An 18,705-nucleotide genomic window follows, 5' to 3' on the forward strand; every position below is an offset into this window, starting at 1 on the left:
GCATCAGGCCTAGCCGCCCAACTCACTGAGGTACTGTGTAACTTCCCAGGCTTCAGTGCCGGGTTGAATATAATCCGCTCCCATGCGGGTGTGATTGTGATGTGATCCCTCTGTCGTTCCCACCTGCTTTGATTTTCCTTGGTTCATCCTAGGCATCTTAAATGCATCACCTCTCGTTCCATCGCCATGGCCAGCAACAGCTCACCTGATTACAAAGCACTCTTTCAGCAGCAAAGTGAGTCGCCCAGGCAGTCAGGGGAGGCGCGTAAACAGGCAGAGGAGGCGCGTCAACAGGCAGAGGAGGCGCGTCAACAGGCAGAGGAGGCGCGTCAACAGGCAGAGGAGGCGCGTAAACAGGCAGAGGACCAAGTTAAGCGGACCACCTTCGTGGAACTTTTGCGCCATTGCCACGACTTATTATCGCGACTGCTACAAGTTGGCTCACTCTCCAGCTCGACCACAGGGACAATACCCCTCCCCAAAGGAAAGTACTGTCCGACGCGACTGGAGCAGTGGGTTGACTGCGCAGCCCAGCAACAAGATATCTACGACTCTGTCCGTCGTTACCTCCAACCAGAAGAAAATCCACCGCGCATTTTTCCATCTCGTGAACGGCTGAAGGGGCACCTCATAAGCTTCCCGCAGCTGATTACCAGTGAGACCGACATTCAATTCTATGAGCGGATCGCAGTGGACTCGTATGTCCGCGCAGTCATCATGGAACTATGCAAAATACCAGCCGCCCGTGAAGAATTTGGGCTTGGGGATGAGGTTTGGTTCGACCGCGTCCCCAATGTTCCAAGTGGGAACGAAATGGGTATGAATAATTCATCGAACACCGCCCATAGCAGGCCGGACCAGTCATTCATCCATCGAGTTGATGACAGAGCCGCCACGCTGCTTACCAAAGTCGAATACGTGCCGCCACGCAAGCTTACTTTGGAGGATCTCCGCGTGGGGCTCGGTGACATGGATCTGTGGGAAAAGATGGTTCGGGCGAACAAGGTGCTCAATAACGATGCCGATCGATCGGTCTACAAGGCACAGCGGCTCGTCTGCTCAGCTATTGTTCATGAATACCATGTCATGATTCAAAAGGGACTTGAGTATTCCTACCTGACCACAGGAAACGCGCTTGTGCTTCTCTGGGTTCCACGTGAAAAGCCGAGCACCTTGCACTACCATCTCTGTGTGCCCAACCAGGAAGTGGATGGTCGAGATGGGGATCTCCCACAACCAAACACATCCATTGCAAGGGTACTCTGTCTTTGCTTGATGAGCTTTCGTTCGCGGCAGCGTGGTCAAGAGTGGCGAACTTTGTATTGTTCGGAGCTTCACACTTGGAAGACGAATTCTGATCGCACACATGCAAATGTTCCCACAGAGAAACTACCACGGAATCTACCCTCTGATATCACGGATCATGTCAGCCCGGAATCAGACCCCACAAGTCCAGAGGATGATAAATCATCATCTCCAATCGAGTCGCCAACTACACCTGCCCGGCGAGTACCAACAAGATCACAAGGGAACTGCGCGCCATTAGATCCCAAAGACCGCATGGGTTCAGCAGACTCATCAGGCTCTGAGTCAGATCCTGCAGCGCCTGCACAAGATCCCGCAGCAGCAGCGCGAAAGCGAGGCTATAGTCAGGTTGAACATTCACCTTCACAGCGATTGTCTCCCCGAAATCCGGTAGAACGTCAATACGAGCTATCTCGGCGACGCGACGCGCAGTTCTGTACCCAACGTTGTCTACTTGGGCTGCAAAAAGGCGGACCTCTGGATGATTCTTGTCCAAATGTGGATCTACACCGGCAAGGCGGTAATGGGACTGAGCATTCTATCAGCACCGTGGAGTTGATCTCGCTTCTCAAGCAACAAATGGATGAGGACATTGACCGGTGCATTTCATTTGGGTCCTGTAGGTGATATAGCGCCCCGTTCAAGCTCACCTGTTCCCCTCATGGGTATACTGTTGTTGGGAAAGGAACGACAAAGAATCTTTGGACGAAGGCTGTATCCCACGAGGCCGACATATATCATATTCTTCGCAAGGCACAGGGCTCTGCAGTCCCTGTGTTTCTGGGCAAGATCGATCTCGTAAAGATCTACTTTCGCTGTGGCGTAGAGATTCGCCACCTGCTTGTCATGGGTTGGGCAGGTGAGAGTACAGCAACACTCGAGCAGACTTCGGACCTTCGCAGGGAGATCAAAAGGTCGAACAAGGAAATTCGCGCTTTGGGAGTCCGACACCGAGACCTTCGGCCTAACAATATCCTATGGAACGCTGAATTAGGGTGGGCTTTGATTATTGACTTCCACCGGTCTGAGCTGGATCGTCGGCGACCCGCAGACAGGTCCAGGCCATTGAAGAGGTCCCGACATAAGGCAGAGATATCCGAGTCCAAGTGAGTACGAGTGATAGTAACACGAGGTTGTGGTTGATATTATTCTGCATAAGACTCTGATGGCTTGACCCATCCGCGGAGCCGGCCCGAGTCCTCTCTCACAAGCAAGAATTCGCGAGGCTTCACGGCCGAGTACTTCGAACCCAGGGTAAGAGGTATCATAAATCCAGTGCCTAATTACGCGGCTGGCTCTATGGGTATGAAGGGATAGTCGCGGTGTATCATCCGAACAGCAGCTATGAGCTGTTTCCAACTCGTTTACATTCACATACATTCATATGCAGTAACTAGATCTTCTCTTGGTCTCGTGCTTCGACGTAGAAGTTGTTGAACCCTAACCATCATGTCCGTGGACGTATGAATGCCCCAGAACAATGAGATGGTGTAGGAAAAGGTAGCTCTGCAGTGACATAGAAATAGCCACCAAGTGAGTTGTGTCGGAGACCTTCAGCCTCCGACTGTCTCAGTGTCAGCCCACAATAACGGGGCTTGATCGAGTTTCACATCCGTCATGAAACTGCGTGGCGCACCTTCTGGCGGCTCGAAGACTCGAATACGAGGAGAATAGATGAAGGAGATAAATTGCAATCGTGCATTCCACTCTATTTGAGATATTATATGTACATTAGATCCATCCACTCCCAAACACCTAATTTACCGTCCCATCCAGCCACCATCCACCGTGAGGATCTCACCAGACACATAGCTGCTAGCCCGACTAGCCAGGTACACCACCGCACCCTTGAAGTCCTCAGGACTTCCCCAGCGACCAGCGGGGATGCGAGCCATGATACCAGCATTGCGCCCAGCATCGTTAATAAGAGCCGTGTTCATATCGGTAGCAATATACCCGGGGGCAATCGCATTGACATTGATGCCCTTAGCGAGCCAGTCGTTGGAGAGCGCCTTGGTCAGCTGTCCAATGCCGCCCTTAGATGCAGCATAGGCGGGCACAGTAATACCGCCCTGGAAGGTGAGCAGCGAGGCGACGTTGATGATGGAGCCCCGGCGACCGTCGGGGAATTCGGAGGCGTCACGGGCAAGTAGGTATGAGGCGAATTCTCGACACATGATGAATACAGATGAGAGGTTGACTTCCAGGACCTAGTTCCACAAGTAAGAAACATGAGCAGATCATGGATGGGGTTCCCGTTCGGCTTACCTCGTCCCAGTCTTCGTCCGGGAACTGTTCGGCAGGGTGTCGCCGTTGGATTCCGGCACAGTTCACCAGAATCTCGGGCTTGATCCCTTGGCTGGTCAATGCTGGCATGATGCCTTTGATGGCTTGGCGATCGCTCAGCTCGGCGACGTGAATGTAGGCCTTGCGACCAAGACGTATGATCTCATCTTTGGTTGATGTGTTGGTGTTGTCTCTCTAGCTCAATATTAGCATGTGCTCACAGTGCTATTTTAATTGCGCTCTCCCTCTCTTACCTGAACCAAAACAATATCGGCGCCGGCTTCGGCCAAGGCAATGGCCATGGCTTGGCCGATACCTCTTGTTCCACCAGTGACGATGGCGGTTTTCCCGCTCAGGGAGAAAAGGGACATAACGCCTGCCATTGTGATTGAAGAGGATTACGGAGTAGATGAGAATGAGAGTGTCTTTAATTTGATTCACATTAAAATGAGAAGAAGGACTCAAGGAGGGGCTCAATCTAAGAGACGATCGAATTGAGGGGGACTTCTAATCAGGCAATTCCAATAGCCGGGTCAGTAGCCGTCGGCAACCGTGGGGGTATTTTACACAGATCGTGAGATCAACTTGACTGAGGCTAGTTAGTAGTATGTAGACTAGTTTCAGTGTCAAATGTCAACTGTAAATGCAAAGTGCGTACTCCGTATACATCCATGTAGGCAGTTATAGAGGCAAAACGTAGAATCAACTCCTGAAAGTTCTTCAACCTCCGCACCTCACCTGTTGAGCATGGACGATGAGTAAGAGTTTCCCCCACGGCGAATTGTAGACTTGTTTTTATTGTTTCAAACTCTTCGATGCCTCTGCTAGCTATACTCATGCACCAATGGAGGACGAATCAATAGAAACCGCGCGTGAGATCGCCAGACGCGTGTCCCGAGCCTGCCTACATTGCAGACAGCGCAAGTCGCGATGTGACCTGTAAGACCATCTCTCTGTTTCAAATATCTCTCGTTTCAGCCACTGCAGTCTTTGCCCCAGATCTCAGTGACTCAGTCGAAGCTGGACCTCCGCTGATCGCAAGAAGTGACTCCAGCGGCAACCCCGGCAAACCGCCATGTCGGCGCTGTGTGCTCGAAAATCGCGAATGCGTGCTTGGCAGCTCGAATCGCGGCGGACGCCGAGTTCGAAAGAACAAGATCAAGAATTTCACACCGGCAGCTACTACGAGAAATAAATCGGATACATCCAGCCCAGCCAACTCCGACAATTGTCAACCGTCGGCATCTTATCCCGGCCCGTTGGTCTTTCTGCCACCTAACCCACCAGCAACATCAACGTCGGAGGTAGACGATACCTCAATATCAACTGTCCCGCGCAATCCATCAGATGCCTGGCAATGCCTCACCGGCATTGCCACCCAGGGTGCGGGAGCAACCTCCGAAACTCGCAATGACCATACCCCAACCGATTCCTACAGCAGTCTACGTAACGGCGTAATCTCAGACGGGATCAAAGCTTATAGACTCGTCCAGTCGCGCGCACTAGACCCGGAGACTGTGTGGCAGCTGATCTCCCGCTATGCTGAGAACTTCCATCAGTACCTTCCCGTCGTGCCGCGGAAGTATTTCAGACGCGCCGCCCTGGATGCTTTCGCCACTAACGAGAAGCACTTACTCACGGCAGTTCTCACCATCGCCTCTAAAGACTTGGTCGACCAGCCCGAGATCCACGAGTACTGCTCCAAGTACATGCACGAGCTGGTCTCCGACATTGCCATGGGCGCAGAGTGCGATGTCGAGGCAATTGAATCCCTCCTGCTGCTCGCGGAGTGGGAACCACAGGGACTGCGTCCGCGCATCGAGCGCGTCGGACGCGGCGAAGAGGACCGGGCTGCGTGGATGCATGTCGGGCTTGCGTTGCGCTCGGGGTACTTTATCGGTATGGATCGCACGTCTTTCCGTGGAGACTCTTCCAGTGATCCGGAGGGTGAGGCTCGTCGTCGCTTGGCTTGGGCTAGTTGCTATATCTCGGATCGGTTGATCTCAGTGCGCATTGGACGCGCTTTCTGGTCGCGTGGACCAGGGCCAATGACCGGTCTTGTTAGTCAGGATTTCCCTTCGCTGCAGCCGGACAATGAGGGGGAGGAGGACTATTCGAAGATTTTACAGGCTATGCTGGATCTAACGCAGCTTTATGGTAACGTTCATGAGGTGTTGTATTCGGGAATGCGCAGTAGCAACCATATGATGCTGATGGGAGACTATGTCAAATATGTCGATGACTTCCGTCTTGCGATTCTGCGATGGAAGTCAATATGGGGGTCATTGGACTGTGAGTTGCCTTTTTCAGATGCGATACCCGATATGTCTGCTTCAATCTAACACTCTGGTAGGTTCACCACCGATGCAAGCCACACTGCAGTTGTCATACGAGTATTTGCGTCTGTATACAACTGCTTTCGCGTTCCAGGCTGCGATCTCACAATCGCTGGCTAAACCCAAAAGCGCGTCACAAAGCCAGCGAGAACAGCTACGAGCGACGTTTAAAGATGTCGCATCGATGCCGGACGCGCGGTTTATCTATGAGTCCGTTGATGCAGCAAAGTCATATTTGACTATCCTTGTGTATTTGGTAGATCCTGAAAAGCATCTCCATTTCATGCCTCTCCGCTTCTACTTGTAAGTTCCCGCTTTATCACGCGCCGAGACATAAAGCTCATGATATGCAGGTATGGCATCTATTCTGCCGTTTTCCTCTACAAGGTAAGACCCCCGTTCAATCATCTGTTGAATGTCATCTGATCAATGCCATAGGCCCGTTCTTTCGGAATGATGGTCCCCGCAGAAGAAGCAAAAGTCCAAGACCTAGTCAGTCGAACCACAGAGGTTCTCAAACAAGCAAGCGCCGGGACCGACGACATCGGATCCCGCTATGCTCGCCTGCTAGAGCTTCTGTGGAAGCCCAAAGCCCCATCCAACCCACCTGCAGAGACACAGCAAAACAAGTTCTCGATGCAGCCAGCCCTGTCAAACCCGGTCGCAGATCCGGTCTTCATGGACTTCAGCCCTGCGAATGACTTTTCCTGGCTTGATTTGGAGGCTGTCGGCGATTATGTATCTGGAGATTTAGTCTCTGGTGGTCTACTGGGGCTAGATACATTCCCGAATGTCTCCGATATGGATCAAACTGGAATGTCACGAACACAGTCCTGGCAGCCGTCTGCTTGGATGGGAGATATGAGCAGTAGTCTTCTGTTCTAATTTGGGAGTGGCTTTATCGTGGAACTCCCCCACACGGCGAATGATGCGGGGCTGCGGAGGTGATCCGTCGGAGATGTCCCCGAGGGGTAGCCGAGGACTGCACTGCTCCATTTAGTTTCAGATCAGACATAGATTTCAGATCTTGTTCCTGTATCTGATCGTCACTGTCACACTTCAGCTTGCATCATGTCATTGAACGAGATCAAAGGTCGACTTGCCCTCATCACCGGTGCATCGGGCGGGTAAGTGGATTGCCGTCATATTACGCCAATGGTCAGGATGAAAAGCTCACAATTAATGTCAGGATTGGCTCAGCCTGTGCACACCAGCTTGCACAACATGGCGTCCACCTCGCGCTAACATACGCGACCAACCTGACCGCGATGAATGCCTTGGTGGCCGATCTTCAGAGCAAATATGCAGACCAGAACCTCCACATCTCAGTCCACAAGGTCGATGTCGGCTCCGCCGATGACATCGAGACGATGTTCCAGCAGATCGACGCCGAACACGGCCACCGACCTGATATTCTCATCTCCAACGCCGGCCACGGGAAACGGATTCCCAATATCTGGGACTGCTCCCTCGAAGAGTTCGATTACACTGTGAATGTCAACCTGCGCGCTTCGTTCATTCTGACCAAAGGGGTGGTGGAGTATATGAAGAGCCAAAAGTGGGGTCGTATTGTCTTCATGTCTTCGATTGCCGCACAAGGCGGAGGTATCAACGGATGTCGTATGTTATATAGCCGTTGCTTTTTTCTGGGAATACACGCTAACTCTCTTCTAGACTACGCTGCATCCAAGGGTGGCATGACTGGTATGATGAAGAACCTTTCGACTCGGCTGGCGGAGTTCAATATCAGTGTGAACGATGTTGCTCCGGCTATGATTGGCGACACGGGTATGATCCCTAATGCTGCGGCTATCCCGGAGGTGGCTGCTGGTATTCCACTTGGTCGGCTCGGGACGCCGGAAGAGACGGCTAATGTCGTTACTATGCTTGTGAAGACGGGCTACATGACGGGCCAGAGTCTCTTGTTGGCTGGTGGATTGAAGTAATCTCTCATTGAAGTGATAGAGCGTTCTGCGTCATCAAATTACTGCATCAGCATCTTATCTTAATCTTGTAAACTTGTCGTGATTCACTATATGCGAACTTTTTCTATATCGTCACAGGGTATAGTCATTAACACCACCATCATCCATCCTTTACAAAGAGCTGTCACCCATCAGTTCTTGCCCTCAATAACAACCTTAACAACAGGGTTCCCCTCCTCATCAACCCCCTTCCCAGCAAGTTCAAAAGCCCTCTCTCCCTCCTCAAACCGAAGCCTATGCGTAACGACCTTCTCCTCCACACTCCTCATCTTCCCACTAGCCAGTAACTTAATAGCAGCCGGATAAGCAAACCCATCATACCGGAACACACCAATAATATCAACCTCCCTCAAAGCCGCCGCCCCAACCGGCAAAGTCTGAACCGGATGTCCCATGCCAACCTGCACCAACACACCCCCAGGCGCACTAGCATAAATCCCCGCCTGCACACAAGCCGGCACACCCGTACAATCATAAACCCGACTAAACATATCAACCTTAAGCGCCCCCTCCGTCCCCGCAGCCTCCACCAACACACCCGCAACGCTCTGCGCATTCTCCAGCGCATATGCCGTCTGATCCACATTCTCCGGCTTCGCACCCCCCCTCGGAATAACCACAGTCTTCAACCCAAGCCCCATACTCTCCGCAATCCTCAGCCTGCGCTCATCAATATCAGCAACAACAATCGACGAAAAGTTCTCCCCAGCCGCCAAAGCCCCAGCAAGCAATAGTCCAATAGCGCCAGCACCAAAAACCAGCGCCGCAGTCTCAACCCCCGCCTCCCTGTTACTTTCAACCTCCTGAACACTCGGCGGCCGCGACCGTCTAATCGCATGCAACGTAACAGCCAACGGCTCAACCAGCGCACCGCCCGCATCACTAACGCTCTCCGGCAGCAGGTGACACATACTAGCCTCGTGGTTCGTGCGCTCCATCAGCGTGCCGTCTAGGTGCGGGAAGGTCTTGGCTGAGCTGCGGAACCGCATGGATTTGCAGATGTTGTACCGGCCTTGTTTGCATAGTGCGCAGGTGCGGCAGGGAAGTCCGACTTCCAGTGCGACGCGGTCGCCGATGGAGAGATTGGTTACGGAGTCGCCGAGGGCTGTTACGGTCCCGCAGGACTCGTGGCCCAAACATAGGGGTTCGCGGACGATGAAGTCGCCGTTGCGTCCGTGCGTGTAGTAGTGTAGGTCGGAGCCGCAGAGGCCGGTTGCGTTGATGGAGACTTGGACTTCGTTTGCGGTGGGAGTGGGGAGGGGGCGTTGTTCCTGTATTTTCATCTGGTGTTAGGGGGTTTTGTTTTTACGGAGTAGAGGTAGGGTGGTTGTTGTTTGGGGGTAAACTTACCACGCGGAGATCTTTGGCGCCGTGGAGGACGAGGGCGGTGGTTGTGGACATGATTGATGTAGTACTGTGTAGATGTAGTATGCGGTGTTTTACTAGGTACGAAGAGGTTCGGAATTGGAGAAGAAAAAGATGCGAAAGGAGTGGAAGTCGGATTTGGTTACTCCGTACCCTGACGGCCTTTGGGGTCAGTTCCCGTTTCCCCTCAAGTTCCCCCCCCACTTTGGCCCGGAGATGCTCCGCTGTCGGTGATTGATCTGAAAAGGGCATTCTCGATACCCGACGTGGGGGTGATCTTTTGTCTCTTCACTTGTCTCTGCAGAACCATGAGAAGTGATATGTTGAAGAATAATTATGAAGACATGGAATCTAGAGGAAGGAAGCCATGGAATAAGGTACCTACTCAATTAACTATACGGAGTAAGAGCATACCATAGCTAAAGAACATCCTCTCGGCGATCCCCCGGAATGCCGACATGGGGGTCTTGGGATAGCCGTACTGATAGCGGGGAGTTTCATACTCCGTAGTCTCTCCAAATACTCTTTTTTTGATTTTTGCAATTTGCAATCTCTTCATTTCCAAAGTTGCTTCTACTATTGCTTCATTCGCTCTATTCTGTTTCTTTTCTTTGATATACCTCTATAGCCTCAGGAGCAACTGTGAGCATAACTCCACTGACATCATTTGAGTCGGCGCATCTGACATTTCCAGAGAATACACCATGGCGCAATCAGCTCTCCTCATTGGAGAAATCACACACGCGCGCAAGGAGTGGGAGAGCATCTCATCTCTGTTGACGTTGAAGGTAAGCAATAGCCATTCCGATGCCATCGATTCCGCTGAACAGACGAACAGGAGTTCCCTAGCGGAACCAGAGAGGAATTCATCGCCAACTGCAAGGCTGGCCAGTATGAAGACGTGGTAGCTATCTACCGCTCTAACACCTCCACCAAGGTAGATAATCTGCCCCCACATCAACCCGAGAAGCCGTACTAACAAGTCCATGTAGTACACCGGTCCATTCAATGCGGAGTTGGTCTCAGTCCTGCCCAGGTCCCTCAAGTACATCTGCCACAACGGCGCCGGATACGACAACATTGATGTTTCCGCATGCACAGAGAAGAACATTGCTGTGTCCAGCACCCCGGTTGCGGTTAACGATGCCACAGCCGACGTGGGCATCTTCTTAATGATCGGTGCTCTGCGCCAGGCTCATGTTCCTCTCACTGCTCTCCGTGAAGGTAAGTGAAGGGCAGACATATAGTGGGATAACATATCCTGCAATAAGAGCCCATAGATTAACATGTGAACAGGAAAGTGGCAAGGCCCCATCACCTCAGGAGGAAAGGAGTACAAGACCACCCTGGGCCACGATCCCAAGAACAAGGTTCTCGGTATTCTGGGAATGGGCGGCATCGGACGGGTATGTATCGCAGCCACAGACACTATTCTGAGCCCAATTAACAATGACTAGGAAATGGCAATCCGAGCCAAGGCCTTCGGCATGAAGATTCAATACCACAATCGCTCCCGTCTCCCAGCCGAGCTGGAGGTTGGCGCTCAATACGTCTCCTTCGACGATCTGCTCGCCAATGCGGACGTGCTCAGCCTGAACTTGGCCTTGAACGCTAATACCCGCCACATCATCGGGGCCAAGGAGTTCACCAAGATGAAGGACGGTGTCGTTATTGTTAACACGGCGCGTGGTGCGCTGATTGATGAGAAGGCGTTGGTTGTGGCGCTCGAGTCCGGCAAGGTATGTGAAGTCGTATTGGAGTATAGATGTGCGGGCAATGCTGACTGGTGACCGTTGTTAGGTGCGCTCTGCTGGCTTGGATGTGTATGAGTGCGAGCCGGAAATCGAGCCCGGTCTGGTTAGCAACCCTAATGTTATGTTGCTGCCCCACATTGGTACTGCGACTTTTGAGACACAGAAGGATATGGAGCTCCTCGTGTTGGATAATCTGCGGTCGGCTGTTGAGAAGGGGGAGCTTATCACACAGGTGCCGGAGCAGAGGAAGTAGAATAGAAGCCAGCAAAAATGTATTTAGTTTATATAGAAGAAGTGCCAAAATGGGCGATAAGCGATTTTGTATCATCAATCACGATTTATCATTGGGTGCACATTGCACATTGTAGCTTGCTCAAGCTCATCATGTTATGTTCACCTTAGTTGATTCCAATTGATCTGACGCCAAGAGTCGGGGCCACATCAGCACCTGACATGTGGGTCCAGCGGCAAGGCACATGACTAAGGCCTGACATAATCCAAAGCCAAATCCACCCAAACCGGCTAGCGTTAGGGCTCGCTTAGGGCCAGAGCGCCAAGAGCGAAAAAAACCGCACCAAATCTGGTGGCTCAAGCGAGAGCCGGACGACGACGAAAAGCGACAACAACTCATCACCGAGGACCATCACACCCCCCTCGCCAACTCCTTCAAGATGGTGAGTGCTGCATGACCCCTTCTTTGACGATGATATCTGCGAATCCTATTCTCCTCGAAATGTCACCCGTGTGATACAAATCCAAGCCCGATCGCCGGGTCGACTTTCGCTGCCCTCAACATCACCAACCACGAATCCCATTGCTAACGAGCAATGCTCTGTACAGGTCCGTTACGCCGCCCAGGAGATCTCGCAGGCCAAGAGCGCCCGCGCGCGCGGCTCTTACCTGCGTGTCAGCTTCAAGAACACCCGTGAGACCGCTCAGGCCATCAACGGTATGAAGCTGTCCAAGGCTCTTACCTTCCTCGAGAACGTCACCAACAAGACCATGGCCGTTCCCATGCGCCGCTACGCTGGTTCCACTGGTCGCACCGCCCAGGGTGAGTCGCCTTTTTTACCCTTTCGTGAATAAAATTTCGGATGGGTCGGGTTGGAATTTTGGAGGATTGTGGGAAGAGATCACAGCATCACCATTACTACGACAACCATTTGCATGTACAGGGAATGAGGAAAATATGGATGGGTTGATGGACGAATACTGGCTTATTGGCGATGCTGTGGATATCTACGATCTGGATGAAATTTTGAACGAGTCGAACATCGACTGACATTTTTGTTTCATAGGCAAGCAGTTCGGTGTCTCCAAGGCCCGCTGGCCCGTCAAGTCCGCTGAGCACATCATCGACTTGCTCAAGAACGCCGAGGCTAACGCCGATGGCAAGGGTCTCGACACCTCCGCCCTGATTGTCAAGCGCATTCAGGTCAACCAGGCTCCCAAGGGCCGCCGCCGCACTTACCGTGCTCACGGTCGTGTATGTTATTCCGGAAACATGCGTTTCTATCCTATGCAGCAATCGCTGACCCTTCCCAGATTAACCCCTACATGACCAACCCCTGCCACATCGAGCTCATCCTCACCGAGGCTGACGAGGAGGTCAAGAAGGGCCCCTCCGACAAGGCTGTCCGCCTTTCTTCCCGCCAGCGTGGCACCCAGATCCGCCGTGCTCTCATTGAGGCATAAACGGATTGCCAGAAGGTGTGAGGGGTGTGGTTACGCGTGAAAAGATTTTTGCGGTGGACGGGAAGGATCGGAGTTCTATTCAGCTGTTGTATGTTGGAACGGAATCGATACCGGATCATACAAGATTTTTAAGGTCATGGCGCCAACCGGAGGAGAACCCAATAAAAAGTTTAAACGATATGGCCCAGGGTGAAAATAGGATTCTGTACTTCCCGATCCAATCATGATACAAACGTGGTTCTTTCTCCGTCACTTTCTTCTGATAGAGGGTCTGTCTTTTGTCTTGTTTAACTGCACTCCTGATGCCCTGGTCCTTCGATTATGATAATTTCATTTTATGTTGTTCATTGCGCTGAGTAGGGGTACTACTCTAGCATAAAATCGACGCTTCGAGAGGAAGTTGTATCTATATCCGCTGCTTTAGGGCAATTCATGCCAAGATCTGAAAAGATCTGCTGACATGACCCTGGTCAATCATGTAGCTCTATCTTGCCTATGCCATTTCCGGCCCCCGACTTCCCTCATGGGTTCCCGCTCAATGTAATACTGCCAAGAGAATGATTTGAGTGGATCTGCGGGGGTTATAAGTAGATCCCGAGTTCCCTAAGACCTACAGTTACTGTGCCATTCAATCCTCTTAAGGTCTACAACATACAATACAAACAACGAGAATGGCCCTCACCCCGTACCGCCTCCTCTGCTTCGACGTCTACGGCACCCTAATAGACTGGGAAAGCGGTATCATCACCGCCCTGGCCCCAATTCTGTCAAAATCCACCAAGCACTTCACCCGCGCCCACCTACTAACAACCTACTACGCTCTCGAAAGCGCCCAACAGATCGCGACCCCGGATCTCCCCTACTCCGCCCTCCTATCCAAAATCCATCCCATCTTAGCCGCCCGCCTAGGCCTCGACCTGCCAACAGAAGAGGAGAGCCGCGCATTCGGGGATTCCATCGGAACATGGCCTGCCTTCCCAGACACGGTTGACGCCCTGCGCCGGCTGTCAAAGCACTACAAGCTGGTGGTACTGTCGAACGTGGACCGGGCCTCGTTTGCCAAGTCCAATGCCGGCAGTTTGCAGGGCGTGCCATTTGATATGGTCCTTACGGCGGAGGATATTGGCAGTTACAAGCCTGACTTACGGAATTTCGAGTACATGTTGGAGGCTGTGAAACGCGAGTTTGGGGTTGGGCGGGAGCAGGTGCTGCAGACGGCGCAGAGCCAGTTTCATGATCATCGGTCTGCGAGGCGGGTTGGTATTAAGTCTGTTTGGATTGAGAGGCCTGGGGCTGTTATGGGGAATGTGGAGGAGCCGATCTTTGATTGGCGGTTTGGAACTTTGGGGGAGATGGCTGATGCTGTTGATGCGGAGTAATGTTTAATCTCATAGATCGATCGAGGTTAAGTACTGGGTACTTCTAAAATATAGGATTCATGCATGCTTTGTTGATGTATCGTCTACCCCACGTGGCTGACTCACCATAAAACATCTCGTTGCCTGGAGCCTGGATGAGAATCACCTTGGCGATGCAAGACGCGCGAAAGCGTACGTGGAATGGTGTTTGCCGCGGGAGATTAGAGATAGACATCATATATCTTGTTTGTCTTTCCTTCTCCTGCTTGTTGGAACTCTTAGCGAGGCGGTATCCTATTTCTGCTAGATCACTGCAGTTACCAGTCACCAGTGTTACTAGTTTGTGGCTGCATTTGCCCCCGCTAGAATTATACCCTTTTGGCATCTAGGCGGTTAGATCAGATCTTTCCTTCTTTCACACATTTCCCCTGAAAATCAGCACGTTGTGCGATCATCTGTGATCATGAAGCGCTTTTTCCCAATCAGGCGCTCAAGTGAGTCTCTCACCGTCTCCACGTCTCCCCGCAACTTCGCTAACTCGGATAGCCTCCACCAACAGTGGCATTGAACAGGGAGACTCAGCAGAAGCCATTATATCGAGAGAATTGGTAAGGATTGACAGTACTTGAAGGGAATGACGCACCACTGACACCATTTCAGACTGCCTTCTGCGAATCGGATTCGAACTCAACCTCAAACGGCGCTTCGCGTGACGCGGTATGTGCCTCGGAGCTGACAGACCTTCCCCATTTCAAGCCTGACAATCGCATTTGCACAACTCTAGCAAGGCACCGAATTCATCCACCTCCCGAAGATCGTCGAAACCGCCGAATCCAGCCCCAATGCCGCCAAGGAAGCAGCTCTGCGCATTCGCAAGTATCTCGCCGATCCCGCCGGCACCCCAAACCACACCCAGTACAATGCGATCATGCTCATGCGTATCCTGGCCGATAACCCCGGTCACACATTTACCCGCAACTTCGACGCCAAGTTCGTGACGACGATCAAGGAATTGTTGCGCACAGGACGCGATTGGTATGTACAGAGCTATCTTCGCCAGTATCTGGATACTCTTGAGCAACAGCGCGGATGGGACGAGGACCTTAAATTGCTGCTGCAGATGTGGGCGAAGGAGAAGAGCAAGGGTTCACGCGGTCTGGTAGGAAACAACACACTGGTACCCTTTATGGGCTCTCGTCCTTTACTAACCCGTGCCCAGATTGACCGATTCCCAATGGCTTCCATCACAGCACCCCCGATGCACCCAACACATCCGAACAACCAACGTCCACCCCAGCCTCCGCCCAGAGCCCTTCCAGACCCAGTGGAACTGGCAGCCCGCATCGAAGAAGCGCGCAATTCAGCAAAACTGCTAACGCAGTTCGTCCAGTCCACGCCACCCCTCGAGCTGGAGGACAACGATCTCATCAAAGAGTTCGTCGACCGCTGTCGGACAGGCTCCCGCGTAGTCCAGAGCTACATTCATGCCAGCAACCCCGCTCCGGACGAGGACACGCTGTTGACACTGATTGAGACGAATGACGAGATCTCGGTTGCGCTCTCGCAGCAGCAGCGCGCTATGTTGAAGGCGCGCAAGATCAGAGGCTCGTCATCCCCGAGCTCGTCGAACGTTAACAGTCCCTCGCCGACGTCCCAGGTCGTCTCCTCCGGCTCTGGTAACCATGCTGCGCCACGGCCTTCAGCCCGGAGCCCGGAGCCTCCTGCTGGAGTGCCGGAGCTGCCTTCGACGGTTATGACGGGTGGCCGGGGACATGCTTCTAATAATGCGACGGCAACTGGGTCGAGCAGTCGATATGAATATAAGGCTGAGGATTTCCAGGTGCGGAATCCTTTTGCTGATGACTATGCTACGAACGATTCGGATCAGGAGACGAGTCGGGTGCAGCCTACTGAGCAGAAGCGCTAGCGTTTGTTGCTGATTCCCGGTGGTGCTTCTTTTTGTTTCGGTCTTGGTGGACTCTTTCTGGTTTAAGTTTTGCGCTTTGGTGTTTCTTTGCCAGCGCGTGTTACTTTTTGGTTGTTCTCTTTCGTTTACATTCTATGATACCTTGCATTCTTTTGCTCTACATATTACATTCTTACCTGTGGATAATCCGCACCATATCCATGCAACCTTCAAGGGAAAGGTAGGACCTCTCTAACGCATGGTGCATAAGTTGACAGACAATGTCGTTTCGAATTCTTGCACAAGCAAAGGCCGAACGCACTAGATCTGAATGAAATCACAGTAGCTATGCATATTTCCAAACAAAAGCTCAATATTCACAATGTTGCAATGGATCCCACAAGATATCCCGCCTATTCGAGACACAGGACCACATGGACACGTCAACTTCTTTTATATCCGAACCACCCTCTATTCGGGCTCCGCCTTTATAACAACAGAAGCCTCCCTCGCCGCAACCTCCTCAGGGAAAGGCTTCCGCGCCCACACCCGACGACTATTCCAGTTAACCATCCAGAACAACACAAAAACCAAAAGCCAAAAAGCAAAGTAAAGGGAAAGGGAAAACTCACGCGCGCTCATAAATATGAAACTTCGGATTCTTCAACTCCGCCCTCAACTTGGCCACATAAACAATAACCTCCTCCTGCGTCCACGGCTCCGGCGCCCCAAACTTACAAAGCAACCACATAGCCCACCCTTCCATACCAGACATCCAATGCTGGAAATTTACCGTGCCAGCCTCCTTGTACTTCTGGTCGCGGGCCCAGGGCCCGATGGGCCACTTGTACTCTTTTTCGTGGACGTCCACGAAGCCCGCTTTGCGGAAGGCGTCTTGCATCATGTCGATTGTTTCGAGGGGACGGCCGGCGCGCTTGCCGCAGTCTGAGAGGGCGGGACCCCAGGTGCGCAGGATGTTGTCTTCGGGGAGACTGTCGTCGTCGCATTCGATGTAGGGGCTTGCTTCTAGTTGTTCGAGCCAGCCTCCTGGGCGGAGATTGCTGTGTTTCTTGGTTAGGAAAGAGCGGGAAGGGAAGGGGAGGGAAAGAGAGGGAAAGGGAGGCTTTTACTTGTAGCATTGCTGGTAGACGCGGTTCCATTCTTGGTCGTCGAAGGCTCCGATCATGATGCGCATGTGGATTAGGTCTTGGGGTTCGTTCCAGGTCCAATCTTCGGCGATGTTGTCTACTTCCAGGATGCAGTTCGGGGGCATCCAGGTTACTGGTGGTGGGAACAGATCCACGCCGCGGACGGTGGCTGGGATGTGTTAGTTAATTTTCTAATGGTATTGATGACGGTTGAGGTTCTTTGGCTTACCTTCTGGGAACATATCGGCGACATCACTGGGATGGGTGAGTTTGGGTTATTCTTATACGAAGCTGGAGGGAATTGCTCTTCACATACATGGCCCAATTACCCTGACCTGTTCCGAGGTCGAGAATGTGCTTGGGGTTCCTGACTGGCGATCGGAAGAGAGGGTTCTCTTGGTCTGAGTCCATCACGAGAGCTACCAAGTGCCTGTGGCTGTTGGTTAACATGTGCCAAGACTGATAGAAAGGCAAGGTGTTTTGCATACCCTGCTTCGTATGTCTCGAACTGCTTCTCATCCGAGGGAATCCTGACCAGCAATTAGCAAGCTATTCCTCAATCTAGAAAGGCAATGCGTACAGATATTCTTTGTGGCTCAACGTTTGATACCGTCGTCCATTCTCTTCTAATCCTCGGTAGATGGAGGATCCGATCGAAGTGGTTTCCCTACAATTGGGTGGCCATTGTGTGAGAGCTGTTCATCGAGAAAAAAGGGGATGATATTTACGATTGCCAGTCATCGCCATAAACGGTCGTGACATGGAGCTTAGGGTCCTAGTAGCTTGTTAGATTAGGGCTTTTAGAAGAGAAAGGAGAGAAGATCCATAACATGATTAACATACCACCGCGATATCCTCCTCGGGCTCCGATTTTATTCCACCTCTCATTGTGAAAACAACGGATATAATTTCCGGTAAGGAAGAAAAGGAGAGAGAAGAAGAAGAATCAAAACCTCCCTTAGTCCTCACCGTCTTACGGAGTAGTTTAATCCCCGCTCTCTCACACGAAAGGGTAAAGTGTCATGTCCCAGGCCACGTTAGGAATTCAGTGCGTCAATTATCATAGGCCTGACGAAAAGTGGAAACCACTTCCACGTGGATTTGTGTGGGATTGGCGGTTAAGCAGTTGAAGCAAAAGTACGGATCAAAAGTACTGTTTTTATGACATATGTGGGATACATCATACAATGTGATTGCACCATTCAATGAAGCTAACCATCTTTCCCGTTTGTGCTAACTACATGACACTACGGAGTACTTTATCCTTGTTCACTCCCCTGTAAATGCGCTAAGGTACGCGGCCGTACGCCCCCAACGGGCCCAACCCCACTCTGAATTACCTCTCGCACGTCAAAGCTTGTTGTGGGATTTTGGTTTATGTAGAATGTCTTGATTCTAGGTGCGAGAGGATTGATCGCAAGGATCAAATTCAAGGCTTCACGGATGTCTTCCAATTGGTGTATGCAGATGGTACGGGGAAAATCCGGAGGGACCGAGCACTGGGACTTTTGTTCAAATACGAAGTGGATCAATGGAGAGTGGAGAACTGGGCTATGGTTCCATGGTT

At 51.9% G+C, this 18,705-nt stretch overlaps 9 protein-coding genes across 9 annotated transcripts; 6 read left to right on the forward strand and 3 right to left on the reverse strand.

Annotated features, from left to right (window-relative positions):
- Positions 1–186: 186 nt before the first annotated feature.
- N7515_007252 (uncharacterized protein) lies at positions 187–2,415 on the forward strand (the record flags this gene model as incomplete). The annotated part of the gene is made up of 2 exons (XM_056667996.1): positions 187–1,904; positions 1,938–2,415. 2 exons carry the CDS (start codon positions 187–189, stop codon positions 2,413–2,415), a joined length of 2,196 nt encoding a protein of 731 aa, XP_056521592.1.
- A 650-nt stretch (positions 2,416–3,065) lies between these two features.
- N7515_007253 (putative 2-deoxy-D-gluconate 3-dehydrogenase) lies at positions 3,066–3,974 on the reverse strand (the record flags this gene model as incomplete). The annotated part of the gene is made up of 3 exons (XM_056667997.1): positions 3,066–3,515; positions 3,574–3,786; positions 3,846–3,974. The coding sequence occupies 3 exons, from the start codon at positions 3,972–3,974 to the stop codon at positions 3,066–3,068; spliced, it is 792 nt and encodes a 263-aa protein (XP_056521593.1).
- Positions 3,975–4,435: 461 nt separating this feature from the next.
- On the forward strand, positions 4,436–6,812 carry N7515_007254 (uncharacterized protein; the record flags this gene model as incomplete). Its single annotated transcript, XM_056667998.1, has 5 exons — positions 4,436–4,530; positions 4,637–5,883; positions 5,945–6,230; positions 6,281–6,314; positions 6,366–6,812. The coding sequence occupies 5 exons, from the start codon at positions 4,436–4,438 to the stop codon at positions 6,810–6,812; spliced, it is 2,109 nt and encodes a 702-aa protein (XP_056521594.1).
- Positions 6,813–6,998: 186 nt separating this feature from the next.
- N7515_007255 (SDR family NAD(P)-dependent oxidoreductase) lies at positions 6,999–7,873 on the forward strand (the record flags this gene model as incomplete). The annotated part of the gene is made up of 3 exons (XM_056667999.1): positions 6,999–7,054; positions 7,117–7,547; positions 7,602–7,873. 3 exons carry the CDS (start codon positions 6,999–7,001, stop codon positions 7,871–7,873), a joined length of 759 nt encoding a protein of 252 aa, XP_056521595.1.
- A 170-nt stretch (positions 7,874–8,043) lies between these two features.
- On the reverse strand, positions 8,044–9,313 carry N7515_007256 (NAD(P)-dependent alcohol dehydrogenase; the record flags this gene model as incomplete). Its single annotated transcript, XM_056668000.1, has 2 exons — positions 8,044–9,195; positions 9,263–9,313. The coding sequence occupies 2 exons, from the start codon at positions 9,311–9,313 to the stop codon at positions 8,044–8,046; spliced, it is 1,203 nt and encodes a 400-aa protein (XP_056521596.1).
- A 668-nt stretch (positions 9,314–9,981) lies between these two features.
- N7515_007257 (60S ribosomal uL22 domain-containing protein) lies at positions 9,982–12,726 on the forward strand (the record flags this gene model as incomplete). Its single annotated transcript, XM_056668001.1, has 10 exons — positions 9,982–10,065; positions 10,116–10,214; positions 10,270–10,501; positions 10,574–10,683; positions 10,735–11,016; positions 11,078–11,263; positions 11,625–11,705; positions 11,872–12,085; positions 12,330–12,517; positions 12,577–12,726. The coding sequence occupies 10 exons, from the start codon at positions 9,982–9,984 to the stop codon at positions 12,724–12,726; spliced, it is 1,626 nt and encodes a 541-aa protein (XP_056521597.1).
- Positions 12,727–13,397: 671 nt separating this feature from the next.
- N7515_007258 (putative haloalkanoic acid dehalogenase) lies at positions 13,398–14,105 on the forward strand (the record flags this gene model as incomplete). The annotated part of the gene is made up of 1 exon (XM_056668002.1): positions 13,398–14,105. One exon carries the CDS (start codon positions 13,398–13,400, stop codon positions 14,103–14,105), a length of 708 nt encoding a protein of 235 aa, XP_056521598.1.
- A 442-nt stretch (positions 14,106–14,547) lies between these two features.
- N7515_007259 (uncharacterized protein) lies at positions 14,548–16,011 on the forward strand (the record flags this gene model as incomplete). The annotated part of the gene is made up of 4 exons (XM_056668003.1): positions 14,548–14,578; positions 14,631–14,692; positions 14,745–14,801; positions 14,869–16,011. 4 exons carry the CDS (start codon positions 14,548–14,550, stop codon positions 16,009–16,011), a joined length of 1,293 nt encoding a protein of 430 aa, XP_056521599.1.
- A 450-nt stretch (positions 16,012–16,461) lies between these two features.
- On the reverse strand, positions 16,462–18,026 carry N7515_007260 (class I SAM-dependent methyltransferase; the record flags this gene model as incomplete). The annotated part of the gene is made up of 9 exons (XM_056668004.1): positions 16,462–16,546; positions 16,623–17,051; positions 17,121–17,307; positions 17,368–17,393; positions 17,455–17,568; positions 17,627–17,668; positions 17,719–17,805; positions 17,867–17,913; positions 17,982–18,026. 9 exons carry the CDS (start codon positions 18,024–18,026, stop codon positions 16,462–16,464), a joined length of 1,062 nt encoding a protein of 353 aa, XP_056521600.1.
- Between the last annotated feature and the right edge of the window lie 679 nt (positions 18,027–18,705).

The sequence above is a fragment of the Penicillium bovifimosum genome, assembly GCF_028826915.1.
Source record: "Penicillium bovifimosum strain IBT 22155 chromosome Unknown utg000005l_segment0_segment0, whole genome shotgun sequence".
Classification (NCBI taxonomy): Eukaryota; Fungi; Ascomycota; class Eurotiomycetes; order Eurotiales; family Aspergillaceae; genus Penicillium; species Penicillium bovifimosum.